The sequence below is a fragment of the Oryctolagus cuniculus genome, chromosome 10 (assembly GCF_964237555.1).
Source record: "Oryctolagus cuniculus chromosome 10, mOryCun1.1, whole genome shotgun sequence".
NCBI lineage: Eukaryota > Metazoa > Chordata > Mammalia > Lagomorpha > Leporidae > Oryctolagus > Oryctolagus cuniculus.
In genome coordinates this window covers 85,892,045-85,908,012 of record NC_091441.1, presented here as the reverse complement: position 1 = coordinate 85,908,012, position 15,968 = coordinate 85,892,045, and the positions used below count along the sequence as shown (strand labels likewise).

Sequence of the window (15,968 nt, the reverse complement as noted above, 5' to 3'; positions counted from 1 at the left end):
ACACACATGATTTGGATTATTGGCCATTATTTTTCAAAGATGTTTCACCCTCAAATGAAATGCAGGATTTTGTAATACCAATTCATTACAGGTTTTTTGTTTGTTTTTGTTTTTGTTTTGACAGGCAGAGTTAGACAGTGAGATAGAGAGACAGAAAGATCTTCCTTCCGTTGGTTCACCCCCCAAATGGCCACTATGGCCAGCGCGCTGCACCGATCCAATGCCAGGAGCCAGGTGCTTCCTCCTGGTCTCCCATGTGGGTGCAGGGCCCAAGGACCTGGGCCATCCTCCACTGCCCTCCCGGGCCACAGCAGAGAGCTGGACTGGAAGAGGAGCAACCTGTGTGCCGGCACCACAGGTGGAGGATTAGCCTAGTGAGCCACAGCGCCAGCTCATAACAGGTTTTAATAGACACCATGTGTGCAAAGTGGATAGAAATTATTTACTAAATGGTGTTATTCCACACAACTGCTGCCTAACCCTGCAGTGTCATGAAACTACTCAACACTCAAAGTCACAGTGCATTCAGAGATAGAAAGCCATTATAGGGGCCGGCGCCATGGCACAGTGAGTTAATCCTCCGCCTGCGGCGCCAGCATCCCATACAGGCACCAGTTCTAGTCCCGGCTGCTCCTCTTCCAATCCAGCTCTCTGCTATGATCTGGGAAAGCAGTAGAAGATGGCCCAAATCCTTGGGCCCCTGCACTCACATGGGAGACCAGGAAGAGGCACCTGGCTCCTGGCTTTGGATCGGCACAGCTCCGGCCATTGCAGCCATTTGCAGAGCGAACCAACGGAAGGAGGACCTCTCTCTCTGTCTCTCCCTCTCACTGTCTGTAACTCTACCTCTCAAATAAATAAATAAAGAAGTCATTATACACCCTGCCGAGTGGGCCCACATGGATTCCATGTTTCTCTCTTGCCTTCTTCTCTCCTTCATTTGTTCTCTGCTCCCCTTCATTTCTCAGCTCCTCAGCTCACATGGAGTGAAAGAGCCAGGTTGACACTCTGGTTCAGGGTGCCCTGTGCTGGGTCCTGCTGCATCTACCTAGTCCTGATGGTCCCCACTCTTGTCTCACTCTCTCTGCCCCCACCACAGGACCCTGGCTGTTCCTTAAACATCTCCATTAGGTTCTGCTTCAGGCCCTTGCCCCAACCATCCTCCCGGTCCAAAATGCATCTTCCACATAACTCATTCACTCCCTCCCTTTGGTCTCTGATGTGTAATGTCAATATCAGAGAGGCCTTTTCAGGTCAAAGACCAACACCATCTGCCACCTCTGTGGGCACCTCCTCTCTCCTAAAAATCTCATTTATCATCTGCTTAGCTCCCACCTCCCCCCTCCTCCTCCCCCCCTTAAATACAAACTTCATGAAATTAGAGACTTCATCACTTTGTTGCCTGCCATATGATCAGTAGCAAGTACTGTGCCATCTATAACAAGCATCTACTGGATATTTGTCAAAGGAATGAGGAAATGGATACAATGATTCTTTTGTGCTAATGTAAATAGATCAATGAGGCTAGGACCTTATGATTTTGACACTGAATGCATTTGAAAACCTGACCTATGAGCCATTTTGTTGGCTCAGATTTCCTATTCGATTCTACAGATCTACAGTGATTTATTTCTGTATTAAATGAATTGTCAGTGCTATCCTAATAAAGAATGACTTGACTGCAGCTTTTCCTTCAGTGTATGTTTTTGTGCTGAGAAACTTGGGAATAACTTGGTTTTTGACTAAATAACTTGCAATATTCCGGAAAACAGCTCAATATCTTCTACATATGATAATCTGATTTTCAGAGTATATCAGCCCATTCACCATACTACAGTTTCAGTAACTAGAATTGGAATATTATTACATATTTCTTATCAGAATAGTTATATTATAAACTCACTACTTTCTGAAATTATGCCAGTAAGTCAAAATTAAAAGGATAAAAGTGCTGGTAGTCTCCTAACTGGGTTATTGGGAAAAAATCATGAAAACCAAGTTAAAGCTATGTTAAAATGCTGGCAAGAGGGGCTGGCACTGTGGTATAGTCAGTATAGCTGCCACCTGGAGTTCCAGCATCCCATGTGGGTCCCGCTTGGAGTACCGGCTGCTCCACTTCCATTCCAGCTCTCTGCTATGGCCTGGAGAAGCAATGGAAGATGGCCCAAGTGTTTGGGCCCCTACAACCTTGCTTCAGATTAGTGCAACTCCGGCTATTGCAGCCATTTGGAAAGTGAACCAGCGGTTGCAATAACTCTCTCTCTCTCTCTCTCTCTCTCTCTCTCTCTCTGCCTCTGCCTCTCTATAACTCTGCCTCTCTATAACTCTGCCTTTCAAATAAATAAATAAATCTTTAAAAAGGAAAAACTGGGCTGGTGCCATGGCTCACTAGGCTAATCCTCCGCCTGCAGTGCCAGCACACCGGGTTCTAGTCCCAGTTGGGGCGCCAGTTCTGTCCCAGTTGCTCCTCTTCCAGTACAGCTCTCTGCTGTGGCCCGGGAGGGCAGTGGAGGATGGCCCAAGTGCTTGGGCCCTGCACCCACATGGGAGACCAGGAGGAAGCACCTGGCTCCTGGCTTTGGATCGGCACAGCGCGCCGGCCACAACGCGCCGGCCGTAGCGTCCACAAGGGGGGTGAACCAATGGAAAAAGGAAGACCTTTCTCTCTGTCTCTCTATCTCACTGTCTAACTCTGCCTATCAAAAAAAAAAAAAAAAGGAAAAACTGGGGCCAGTGCTATGGTATAGCAAGTAAGGCCACCGCCTGCAGTGCTGGCATCCCAGATGGGCACCAGTTCCAGTGCCAGCCACTCCTCTTCCGATCCTGCTCTCTGCTGTGGCCTGGGAAAGCAGTGGAAGATGGCCCAAGTGCTTGAGCCCCTGTACCCACGTGGGAGACCCAGAAGAGGCAACTGGCTCCTGGCTTTGGATCAGCACAGCTCCAGCCATTGCAGCCATCCAGGGAGTGAACCAGCAGATGAAAGACCTCTTTCTCTCTCTGCCTCTTCTTCTCTGTCTCTTTAACTCTGACTTTCAAATAAAGGAAGGAAGGAAGGAAGGAAGGAAGGAAGGAAGGAAGGAAGGAAGGAAGGAAGGAAGGAAGGAAGGAAGGAGGGAGGGAGGGAAGAGAGAAAGAGAAAGAGAGAAAGGAGAAAGAGACAAAGAAAGAAAGGGAGAGAGAGAAAGAGAGAGAGAGAGAGAGAAAGAGAGAGAGAGAGAGAGAAAGAGAGCGAGAGAGAAAGAAAGAGAGAGAGAGAAAGAAAGAAAGAAACTGCCGGCATGAGGGTGGGCGTTTGACCTAGCAATGAAGTCCCTGGCAACCCTTACTGCTGGCTGCACTCCCAAGTCCACCTGACTGCTAAGATGCACCATGAGCAACGTTGATGACTGGGGTTGCTGGGTCCCTGACACCCATGCAGTGTACCTGGATTGAGTTTCCATCTCCTAGCTTTGGCTTTGCCCAGCCCTGGCCACTGTGGGAATCTGAGCTGTAAACCAGTGCATGGGAGCTCTTTTTCTCTTCCTTCCCTCTCACATAAGGAAATAAAATCTTTAAAAAAAAAAAAAAAAAAAAGGTAATAACTAGCCAGGCGCGGTGGCGCGCGTCTGTAGTCCCAGCTACTCGGGAGGCTGAGGCCGGAGGATCGCTTGAGTCCAGGAGTTCTGGGCTGTCGTGCGCTATGCAGATCGGGTGTCCGCACTAAGTTCGGCATCAATATGGTGACCTCCCGGGAGCGGGGGACCACCAGGTTGCCTAAGGAGGGGTGAACCGGCCCAGGTTGGAAACGGAGCAGGTCAAAAGGTAATAACTAATATTTTTAAGTGCTGGCATGTGACTTCATAGAATGCTGAAAATTGACAGCCTATATCTGTGTAACTAAGTGCAAGAGGAGATTTGAAAAAAGCTGATCGTAGCCAGCGCCACAGCTCAATAGGCTAATCCTCCGCCTGCGGCACCAGCACACCGGGTTCTAGTCCCATTCGGGGCGCCGGATTCTGTCCCGGTTGCTCCTCTTCCAGGCCAGCTCTACTGCTGTGGCCAGGGAGTGCAGTGGAGGATGGCCCAAGTGCTTGGGCCCTGTACCCGCATGGGAGACCAGGATAAGCACCTGGCTCCTGGCTTTGGATCAGCGCAGTGCGCCGGCCGCAGCGCACCGGTCGCGGCGGCCACTGGAGGGTGAACCAACGGCAAAAAGAAGACCTTTCTCTCTCTCTCTCACTCTCACTCTCTCTCACTGCCAAAAAAAAAAAAAAAAAGCCGATCGAGTTCCTTTATTGAGGCTGTAAAATGATGCCTGATAGCAGGGTATAGGACATAAGGGAGTAGTGGGAACCAAGGTGAAACAGAAAACTGGCTCCCATCTAACGGGCTGGCAGGCACTACTCAGCTAATGTGGGAAGGTGAGCTGAATTACCCATTATTTTTATGATGATTCTGAAACAAATTTTTCTGTGAAATCTTCTGATATCCAAGACATGTTGTGGGCAAATGCATCTGGAAGTTCCAATTTATGAATTCAGGTTTAATATAAAAATCTTCACTCATCAACAACAGGAGTCACTGTGCACTTACTCTTCATGTAGGATCTCTCTCCTTAATGTGCTGTACATCGTGATTTAATGCTATAATTAGTACTCAAACAGTATTTTTCACTTTGTGTTTCTGTGTGGGAGCAAACTGTTGAAAGCTTTATTTAATATATGCTAAATTGATCTTCTGTATATAAAGATAATTGAAAATGAATCTTGCTGTAAATGGAAGGGGAGAGGGGTCGGGAGAGGGGAGGGTTGTGGGTGGGAGGGAAGTTATGGGGGGGGGGGAAGCCATTGTAATCCATCAGCTGTACTTTGGAAATTTATATTCATTAAATAAAAATTTTTAAAAATCTTCACCCAAACACACACAAAAAAAAACAGAAAAATAAAACAAATTGAATTGAAATTCAATTTCATTAGATCCTTGCTTTATTAAAATATCCCACCTGCTGAGCTGACATGATCAACTCACTTGCTATTTAAATCTCAAAATGACAAATGTAAATACAATATAGGAGCAGTATATTTATAATATTCCATATTGTAAAAAAAAATTCTTTCCAAGTCTATAGAATGGCTCTGTCCAATATGTAATTTTAAATGTTCTAGTAACCAAATTTTCAAAAATGTTTTAAAAACCAGGTGAAGTGTTAAGTCAACAACAGGAGTCACTGTGCACTTACTCCTCATGTAGGATCTCTGTCCTAAATGTGCTGTACATTGTGATTTAATGCTATAACTAGTACTCAAACAGTATTTTACACTTTGTGTTTCTGTGTGGGTGCAAACTATTGAAAGCTTTACTTAATATATGCTAAATTGATCTTCTGTATATAAAGATCATTGAAAATGAATCTTGATGTGAATGGAAGGGGAGAGGGGTCAGGAGAGGGGAGAGTTGCAGATGGGAGGGAAGTCGGGGTGGGGGGAGCCATTGTAATCCATAAGCTGTACTTCAGAAATTTATATTCATTAAATAAAAGTTAAAAAAAAAAAAGTAGGTGAAGGCCAGAGCTGTGGCTCACTTGGTTAATCCTCCGCCTGCAGCGCTGGCATCCCATATGGGCACTGGGTTCTAGTCCCAGTTGCTCCTCTTCCAGTCCAGCTCTCTGCTGTGGCCCGGGAGTGCAGTGGAGGATGGCCCAAGTACTTGGGCCCTGCACCTGCATGGGAGACCAGGAGGAAGCACCTGGCTCCTGGCTTCAGATCAGCATAGCTCCAATATATTCAAAATACTGTCATTTCAACATGTCACCAACATTTTAAGGGGGCAGCTTTGAGGCATAGGTTAAGCCTCCACTTGGGGCAACGGCATCCCTATGAGCACAAGTTTGTGTTCCAGCTACTCCTCTTCCAATCCAGCTCTCTGCTAATGGCCTGGGGAAGCAGTGGAAGATGACCCAAGTGCTTGAGTCCCTATACCCACGTAGGAGACCTGAAGGAAACTCCTGGCTCCTGGCTTCAGCTTAGTCCAGCTCTAATCATTGGGGCCATTTGGGAATTGAACCAGTTGTTGGAAGATCTCTCTGTCTATAACTCAAATGAATGTTTATTCTCAAATAAATAAATAAATATTTAAAAAATTAAAACCTTATTAAGACCTTTTTAATTATTTTAATCATACAAAAATTTTTAATCCAAGATGTATTTTCTATTTACAGCACATCTCAGTACAGAGTAGTTACAACCAAGTGCTAAAAACTACGTGTTGGGACAGGAGTTTCGCCATGGTGGTCAAGATGCCAGTTAGGAAGAGCACCTGTCCCACATTCGAATACCTGGATCTGATCCCCAGCTCCAGCTCCCACCTCCAGCTTCCTACTGGCACTGACACTGGAAGGCAGAGCTAATGGTCCAAGTAGTTGAGTTCCTGCCTAACACACATTTGTCATGGATTGAGTTCCCTTGTTCCTGACTTCAGTGTGGCCCACTGCCACCACTAGGGGCAAGTGAGGCATGAACCAGAAAACTGAAGTTCTCCTTCACTCTCTGTCTCAGAAACAATTAAAGAAGAATTAGAAAGAGGTCAGCACTGTGGTGCTTTAGGTTAATCCTCCGTCTGTGGCGCCAGCATCCTATACAGGCACTGGTTCTAGTCCTGGCTGCTCCTCTTCCGATACAGCTCTCTGCTGTGGCCTGGGAAAGCAACACAAGATGGTCCAAGTCCTTGGGCCCCTGCAGCCCCATGGGAAACCTGGAAGAAGCTCTAGGCTCCTGGCTTCAGATCAGTGCAGCTCTGGCTGTTGCAGCCATTTGAGGAGTAAACCAGCAGATCCAAGACCATTCTCTCTGTTTCTCCCTCTCACTGTCTATAATTCTACCTCTCAAATAAATGAAAAAAAATATTTTTAAAAAAAGTAGAAATTTTATTAAATGTGAATAGTTAGCATATTAGACAGCACACTATATGTTTATTATTATTCTTGCATTTTATTTATCATTTATTTTTATTGGAAATACAAAATCTAACCATACCCAACCAAAAAGCTGGAAAACATCAAAGAGAGTTTGCTCTTATTCCTTTCTGTTTTAAGATGCTCCTCATTTATTCTTAGAATAGTGAACATATATGCTTCCTTTTTATCAACAATGATAACTTCTTGACTTTCACTTAGATATAGAAGTGACAGATTCTGAGGCTAATACTATGGCGTAGCAGGCTAAACACACCACCTGCAGCGCCTGCATCCCATATGGGCACCAGTTTGAGTCCTGGCTGCTCCACTTCCAATCTAGCTCCCTGCTGATGCACCTGAGAAGGTAGCAGAAGACGGCCCAAGTCCTTGGGCCCCTGCACCCACATGGGAGACCCCGAAGAAGCTCCTGGCTCCTGACTGGATTAGCTTAGCTCTGCCTGTTGCGGTCATTTGGGGAGAGAACCAGCAGACAGAGACTTCTTTCTTTCTCCTCCTCTTCTCTCTGTGTGTAACTCTGACTTTCAAATGAATAAATAAATCTTGAAAAAAAAAAGAGTGCAAGTTCTCAAGGAGTGAGAAGGCAGGCACTTTTGACCTTGATAAAGATAACTTTTAAAGAAAGCAAGCATTCTGCACCCCCAATTTCCACCATGACAAACCTGCCTATTAACCTGTCTGACTCTTCACACTACAATTAACAACGTTCTTCAAAATGTTCATAGAGGGGCTAGTATTGAGATGCAGCAGGTTAAGTCACCATCTGTGACACTAGCAACCCATATGAGCACCAGTTCAAGCCTACTTCCTCCCAACCCAGCTCCCAGGTAATACACCTGGGAAAGCAGTAGATTATGGTCCTGCCACCCATGTGGGAGACTCAGATGGAGTTCAAAGTTCCTGGCTTTGGTCTGGCCCAGGCCCAGCTATTGCAGCCATTTGGGGACCAAACCACCAAAGGGACAATCTCTCTCTCTCTGATACAGGCAGACAGATGGAATAAAATTAATTATGAAGGACCATGCCCTCACCATACCCCTGTGTGATCTAATTCCCCTACCTGTATACTCACCTACCAATCACTCTGTGTGACCACTCCCCTTTGGAAGCAGATAAAAGATCCGGGACACAGTGGACCTGGCCCCTTATTCTCCCTCGCTGCCCTGGGTATCCTTGTTGTCCCACGCCTTTGGGGCGCATGGCCTTCAGGATGCCCGCGTTCATTTCGCCTACACTTTGCTGCCCGTGCTAAGCTGCTTGTGGCTGCTCATAACCAAACACGTGCTGCACATAGCTCTCAGCCTTCTCTCTGCTCGGTATGGACCCCAATTTAATTTCCAGACTTCTCCTTCTCCCTTAAGGAGAAACCCTAATTCCCCTATGCATTTCTCTCACTAAATAAAAAGCTTAAAAACTAACCATGCTGCCTGGTCTATTTGAGCCAGTATTCAGAATTCTCTGAATTCATGGCAAGAACCCACAAGGCTTATTAATTTCAGAAAATATTAATAAGCAAATCAGTAATATATCTACCTCTCTATCTATAAGCCTGCCTTTTAAATAAATAAATCTTTTTCATGGAAAATTGAATTAAAAGATAAGTTTATTTTGGGTCAAAAATCTTTGAAATCCATGTACACTAGGTGTCTAAAAAGTTTATGAAAATGCATATTTGTGGTGTTCATTAAAATGTATTTGAGGGGCTGTCATTAGGAACAGCGGTTAAGTTGCAGCCTAACTGCGTATTGGATTTCCTGGATTCGAGTCCCAGTTCTGCTTCCTAGTCAGCGCCCTGCTAATGTGCACCCTGCGAGGCAGCAATGATGCCTTCAGAACTTGAGTCTCTGCCACCCATGTGGGAGCCCTGCCCTGAGTTGTGGGATCCTGACTTTGACTTGGCCCAGCCCTGGCTATTGCTTGCACTTGGGGAATGAACTAGCAAATGGAAGATAGCTCGCTCGCACGCTCTCTCTCTCTCTCTTTCTCTCTCTTTCAAAAAATAAATGAATACATTTTAAATGCGTATTATGCAAAAACTATACCTGGACTTCAGAAAACTTTCACAGCAAAATATATCTTTCATTGTATTTTCCTACTAACTTTCTGAAGTACTCTCCTATTCAATCTTCTATCAGTAAACACACAAGTTGACTGTACCTTCTGTTATTACAAACAAACCCACATATATCTGTACGTCATCACTGCATGTCTCTGTAGGACAGGCCTCCAGAGATGCTGGTCCTAGACAATGGCTTTCAGATGCAGTTCCTCAAGGAGGCTGAGTCCCAGTCCCACCGCCTGCCCTGGAGACGAAGAGTGGCCTGAAATGCAGACTGTGCCCTAACACACAGCCCCAGAGCACTTGATGGCTGCAAAGACCAACACTGAGAAGTCACTGAAGAAAGCAAAAGCAAATCAAGTGCCAGACAATCAGGTCATTACTTCAAAGCAGCAAAATATGTACTAACCTGATGCAGCAACCAACACAAAAAACACGTGCAAAATAGGCATGATGCGCCTGCTCCTCCAGTGCCTCTGCTGGCTTCTGGGGAGCTGACCCATGATGGGAGGACACTTCTCAAAAGAAACACCCCGTCCCTAGGCACCCTGTAAACACAGTCCTGTGACTCCCTCCTCTCTCAAAAGGGCCAAAGCTCCAGCAAGGGGCTTCGCTTAAGCCAGGTGAAAACACTCACAGTGCATATTTACACTTTGTTTGCCAAAGGATTTCATTTAAAAAATGATTGCAGGCCACTACAGTGCATTGTCTTGCCCTGCCCTACCCCGTTTGTCACACCCAAGCTCAGAATCAAGACCCAGAAGCTCAGCTTACCAAGTTTACCAAGGCCTTACAAATCGCTAGGCAAGGTCAGTACGTAATCAGACAAAGGTGCAGTCTGCTAATTGGCTTCGAGCTGATGGAGTGCTCCTTGATTAGTTTCAGGTAAAACCCAGGCAGGGCAATCAGCTTTAAGATGGTTGCTGGGAGAGATCCGGCCGGACGGAGAGTTCACTTAAAAACTTCTCGAAAAGCAGCGAATTGGTGACGGAAAACCGCATCGAAGTCCACAGATCACGTGAAGTTTCTTTTTCTCTCTCTCTCTCTCTCTCTCTTTTTGACAGGCAGAGTGGACAGTGAGAGAGAGAGACAGAGAGAAAGGTCTTCCTTTGCCATTGGTTCACCCTCCAATGGCCGCCGCGGCTGGCGCACTGCGCTGATCCAATGGCAGGAGCCAGGTGCTTCTCCTGGTCTCCCATGGGGTGCAGGGCCAAGCACTTGGGCCATCCTCCACTGCACTCCTGGGCCATAGCAGAGAGCTGGCCTGGAAGAGGGGCAAATGGGACAGAATCCAGCACCCCGACTGGGACTAGAACTCTGTGTGCCGGCGCCGCAAGGCGGAGGATTAGCCTAGTGAGCCGCGGCGCCGGCAGCGCCAGCGCGAAGTTTCTTTAAATTGTGAGGCTCAGGGTCAGCGCTGTGGTGTAGTGAGTCCTGGCTGTTCCACTTATGATCCAGCTCTCTGCTGTGGCCTGGGAAAGCAGCAGCAGATGGCTCAAGATGGCCCTTGCACCCACATGGGAGACCCAGAAGAAACTCCTGGCTCCTGGGTTCCGATTGGCCCAGCGCTGACCATTGCGGTCATTTGGGGAGTGAACCACCAGATGGAAGACCTCTGCCTTTCTCTGCCTCTCTGTAACTCTGGCTTTCAAATAAATAAATCTTTAAAAAAAAATGTGAGGCTCAACAGCACTTTGCAGTTTGGGAGTTTCCGCCCCTCCCTGTTAGACCCTACAGCTTCTCTCACTTCCCTGCTTGGATCCTGTCGTCATTCCCGTGGGCAAGCTCCAATTTAAAGGTTTGGATCAATCGCTGCCTCCCTAGGAGTCCACTGTTGTCATAGGATTATGCAAGCTCAGATACACTTAACAGAAGGATCACATTGAGAACAGACCCAACTCGGCCTTGCTCCAGGTGGCTTGGTGGCTTTTCAGAGGGGTGCTTACGAATGTCCTGGAAGGGATCACATAGGGGTGTCTCCAAGCCACCTGCTGGGAAACATGTCTGAGAAGTATGCTTACAGAAGACTCTCGAATAGGTGCCCTTCCTTCTAGCTCAACTGTGTCCTCTTAGTTAATTCACTGCCATCTTATACTAGGACTGCTTAACGCTCAAATTCCCCAACCTAGTGTCTGCCTCTTTATTGACCTCCCATTACCAGTCCATTCCCATATTACACTTCCTAAGTATCAGGGAGGGTGTCTGGTGGAGCAGTTAAGACTGCTCGGGACTCCTGCTGCATCTCATATTGGAGTGCACAGGTTCAAGTCTTGTCTCTGTTCCCCATTTCAGGTTCTAATAATGAGCCCCCTGGGAAGCAGCAGGTGATGACTTAAGTAGTTGAGTCCCTGCCACCCACGTGGGATACCCAGATTGAGACTCTGGCTCATGGCTTCAAAGTGGTGCAGTCCCAGCTATAATGGGCTTTTGGAAAGTAAACTGCAGGTAGTATCTCTCCGTCTCTCTGTCTCTCTCTCTCTCTCTCTCTCTCTCTGACTCTCTCTCTCTCTTTCCTCTCTCTCCCCATAGAATTCTTCACTAGTGCCTGAAACAACTCACTGTTTGTAACAGGTCTGGTATCTGTGTCCTTTTGTAGAATTGCAATTCCTGGGCAGGGACTTTACAATCATCATTTTCACTGCTGAATCCCATTGCCAGAACAAGTATCTAAGACTAGCTCATGAAAAAACCATCAATAGCCTCCTGTTCCTCCAAAGATCAAGACCAGGGGCTGGCGCTGTGGTGCAGCGGGTTAACGCCCTGGCCTGAAGTGTCGGCATCCCATATGGACACCGGTTCTAGTCCTGGCTGCTCCACTTCTGATCCAGCTCTCTGCTATGGCCTGGGAAAGCAGTAGGAGATGGCCCAAGTCCTTGGGCCCTTGCACCCACATGGGAGACCTGGAAGAAGCTCCTGGCTTCAGATCACTGTAGCTCCGGCCATTGTGGCCATCTGGGGAGTGAACCAGTGGATGGAAGACCTCTCTCTCTGTCTCTACCTCTCTCTCTGTAACTCTGTCTTTCAAATAAATAAAATAAATGTAAAAAAAAAAAAAAAAAAAAGATTGGGGCCAGCGCTGTGGCACAGCAAGTTAACACCCTTGCCTGAAGCACCAGCATCCCATATGGGCGCCGGTTCTAGTCCCAGCTGCTCAACTTCCAACCCAGCTCTCTGCTATGGCCTGAGAAAGCAATGGAAGAAGGCTCAAGTCCTTTGGCCCCTATATCCACATGGAAGACCCAGAAGAAGCTGCTCGCTCCTGGCTTCCAATCGACACAGCTCCGGCCGTTGTGGCCAATTGAGGAGTGAACCATCAGATGGAAGACCTCTTTCTCTCTCTCTCTCTGCCTCTCCTCTCTCCGTGTAACTCTGACTTTCAAATAAAATAAATAAAACTTTAAAAAAAAATCAAGACCAAATTCTTTTAAGATTTATTTATTTATTCAATCTGCTGGTTTGCTCCCCAAATTGCTGTAACAGCCGGTCTGGGCCAGGCTGATACCAGGAGCCTGGAACTCCATCCAGGTGTCCCACATGGGTGGCAGAGAACCAAGCACTAGGATGATATTCTGCTGCTTTCCTAGGTGCATTTGCAGGGGGCTGGATTAGAAGCAGAGCAACCATGACCAAATTGGCACTCCATCATGGGATGCCAGCACCACAAGATGTGACATACCCAGGTGTGCCACAACCCACCATAAAGACCAGATTCTTTCTCTTGATCTGTGAGACTCAGCAGGCTTAGTCCTACCTGTATCTCCAGATTTCATCTACATCCATTTTTTGAGCCAACCACTCTGGCTCTTTTTTATATTTTCAAGGACATCAAACTTCTTCGACCCCAAGGCTTTGGCACTTGATGTTTCATCTTCCTGACACACACAGATCTTCCTGTGATTGTGTCTTTTTCTCTGTCCATCCCTCAGGCCCAAGAGGCCCTGGCTACACTTCCCTGATGCTCCTATCTGTAGCTGACCCTCATCGTCAATCCCTCTATCTGATTGCCCCCTTTTATTTTCTTCATAGCATTTACCACCTGCTGAAATTGTTTTCCTTTGCTTTGTTTATCAGTCCCTCCATACCACTTTAATATGTTCATTTAGAGACTGTTTGTCTTGCTTGCTGCAGTATCTCTGGTGTCTAGGGTAGTGCCTGGAAACCACTGAGCATTCAAATATTTGTTGAATAACTGAGTGACTGCAACAGCTCCAGGAGGTAGCAGTTATTATCCCTGTTTTATACAAAAGAGGTCTAGAGAGAGCTCATCTACTTGCAGGTATAAAACTAGGATTTAAACCCAGACCCCACTCAAAATTAGCATCTGTCTATGCCCCAATTCTTCTCCCATGCCCCTCTCTTTCCAGCTCCATGGCTGCTTCAGAACTGTTTTTGGGAACCCATGTATATAAAGGGAATTCAAAAAGGCTGTGAAAATTGAATTAAAAGATAAATTCATCAGCCCCTGTATAGACTGTTGAAGAACAGTGCTCTTAGTATTTTTTACTTCGTTCATTCTTTTTTTCTTTTTCTTTCTCAGATAAAACAGGAGAGGGAGCAGGAAGTGGGGGGAGCATGGGTGGAAGAGTGGGTAAGGTGGGAAGAATTACTATGTCCTTAATGTTACATTTATGAGATACATACAAATTTTAAAAATTAAAATTAAAAGTTAAAAAACTAAGTTCATTTTGGTGCAAAAATTTTTGAAATCCATCATACTTTTTTCGTAATACATGTTTCAATGAACTCTTTGAAAACCCCTCATATACATGGATTCCAATTATTTTTGGCACCAAAATAAACTTTTGTTTTATTTTACACAAAATTTTTTTTAATTTATTTATCTAAAAGTCAGATTTAGAGAGAGAGAGAGGGAGAGACAGAGAGAAAGAGATCTTATATCTGCTGATTTGCTCCCTAGGTGGCTGCAACAGCCAGGGCTGGGCCAGGCCAAAACCAGCAGTCAGGAGCCAGAAACTTCTTCCAGATGTCCCACATGTGTGACAGGGGCCCAAGCATTCTCCACTGCTTTTCCCAGGCCATTAGCATCTAGATGAACTGGAAGTGGAGCAGCCAGGACAGGAACCCCATATGGGATGCCAGCATTGCAAGTGTAGTCTTTACCTGCTACACCAGAATGCTGGCCACTCCACAAACTTTTTGAAATACCCTTGTGTTGTCACAGAAGCCAAAGAAGTAAACATTAAGCCTGTTACATCCACTCCATACACACATACACACATGGGCATGTACAAACATAGGCACATTTTGCATGAATAGAACACATCTCTCTTATACCAATGTACAACAAATCCCATTTTTCCAGACATTTGACTGAATACAGCAGAATGAAGATAGCAAGACCATTAATTACATGAAAAGATTGGCCTGTAGTTCAAGAAAATGCACATACATTCATTCAAGCACCTGGGGATTCCATCAGGAAAGGAAAACAGACCAGGTAGAAACACGTGCCCATTTGCCAAGCAAGTGTGCTGTGCTTCTGTACTTCTCTCTCTCTCTCTCTCTCTCTCTTTTTTTTTTTTTTTTTTTTGGACAGGCAGATTGGACAGTGAGACAGAGAGATAGAGAGAAAGGTCTTCCTTTGCCATTGGTTCACCCTCCAATGGCCGCCAGGGCCCACGCACTGCGCTGATCCGAAGGCAGGAGCCAGGTACTTCTCCTGGTCTCCCATGGGGTGCAGGGCCCAAGCACTTGGGCCATCCTCCACTGCACTCCCTGGCCACAGCAGAGAGCTGGCCTGGAAGAGGGGCAACCGGGACAGAATCCGGTGCCCCGACTGGGACTAGAACCCGGTGTGCCGGTGCTGCAAAGTGGAGGATTAGCCTATTGAGCCGCAGCGCCGGCCTCATACTTCTCAAAATGTGGGACAGGGGGACAGGGGACCTTCTGCACCCCATCTCCCGTTGTACTCCCTAAAAGTAGATTCCTGGGCCACATTTCTAGATAAGACAAAACTTCCGACTCTCATCCTAAAACTATGAATTTGATGCTAAAATTATGGCTTCAGCCCAAGTAATAGTTTCTGCTTACAGACAGTTTGAGTAAATTGACTAAAGCCACTCAACTGGCTGGAATGAGAACGCAGGTGCAATTCTCAAACCCACCCTCTTCACCACTCATTCTAGAGCATTTTAAAGCTCTGTCTCCAAGTCTGCAAGAGATAAGAGCCTCACTCCAAAAACTGCGGGCTGTGGGCCAGCACTGTCAGCTTCCTCTGGGAGTTTGTTAGACTTGCAAAACGAAAATTCTTAGATCTCACCCCCGCTGTGCTATACTGAATCTGCCTTTTCTCAAGATTCTCGTCTAATTCATTGAACGTGCACAATCCTGAGTATAGACTAATGCAAACCCAGAAAGCACAGTGATTCTTATATCTCCCAACACCTTTCTGGAGTTTTCCTTGTTAACAGTTCAGTTCTTTCAAATTGAACAACTGAAGTGCCAAGGAGTGATGGAAATAAACCCTAGTGTCTGCTGCCACCTTGTGGGCAGAAGTTCCATCCTTGGCTGTATTTGCTCTTTACGTGAAATGGGAAACTGTTGATGGGGCCAGGTGAGGCAAATATTGACCTCTTTCAGCCACGTGCTTTGCAGAAAACTGCAAAATGGAATGAGATAGCCCTTAGGGTGCATCGTGAGATGTCCAAACCACAACCGATCTTGTCATGTATGTCCCACCTGCTCTAGTCAAGAGAGGTAATGGAAGCTCAATTTTTGCAGAGCAACAAACACTGGTATCCCTAGAGACTGTCCCTTTGCAATTCAGACACGCACATCTGCAGATGCAGGTCAAATTTCATGCAATGCATGAGATTTTTTTTAATTGCCAATCCTAAAGGCAGCAGAGACACAAGCAGTCACCATTTTTTCCTTTACCTCATCTAAGAATCTATGAACTTTTCCACAGAGCGCCGTGGAATTTCCCAAGGCTCTGCCAAA

At 46.2% G+C, this 15,968-nt stretch overlaps 1 protein-coding gene across 1 annotated transcript in view; it reads right to left on the bottom strand.

Annotated features, from left to right (window-relative positions):
• Positions 1 to 8,173, bottom strand: part of LOC100359044 (cadherin-related family member 3) — a 101,077-nt gene extending 92,904 nt beyond the window's left edge. Inside the window, exon 1 of the mRNA XM_070049824.1 lies at positions 8,087 to 8,173. Coding sequence (XP_069905925.1) covers positions 8,087 to 8,173 — 87 coding nt within the window. The remainder of the gene's footprint in view (positions 1 to 8,086) is intronic.
• Positions 8,174 to 15,968: the final 7,795 nt, after the last annotated feature.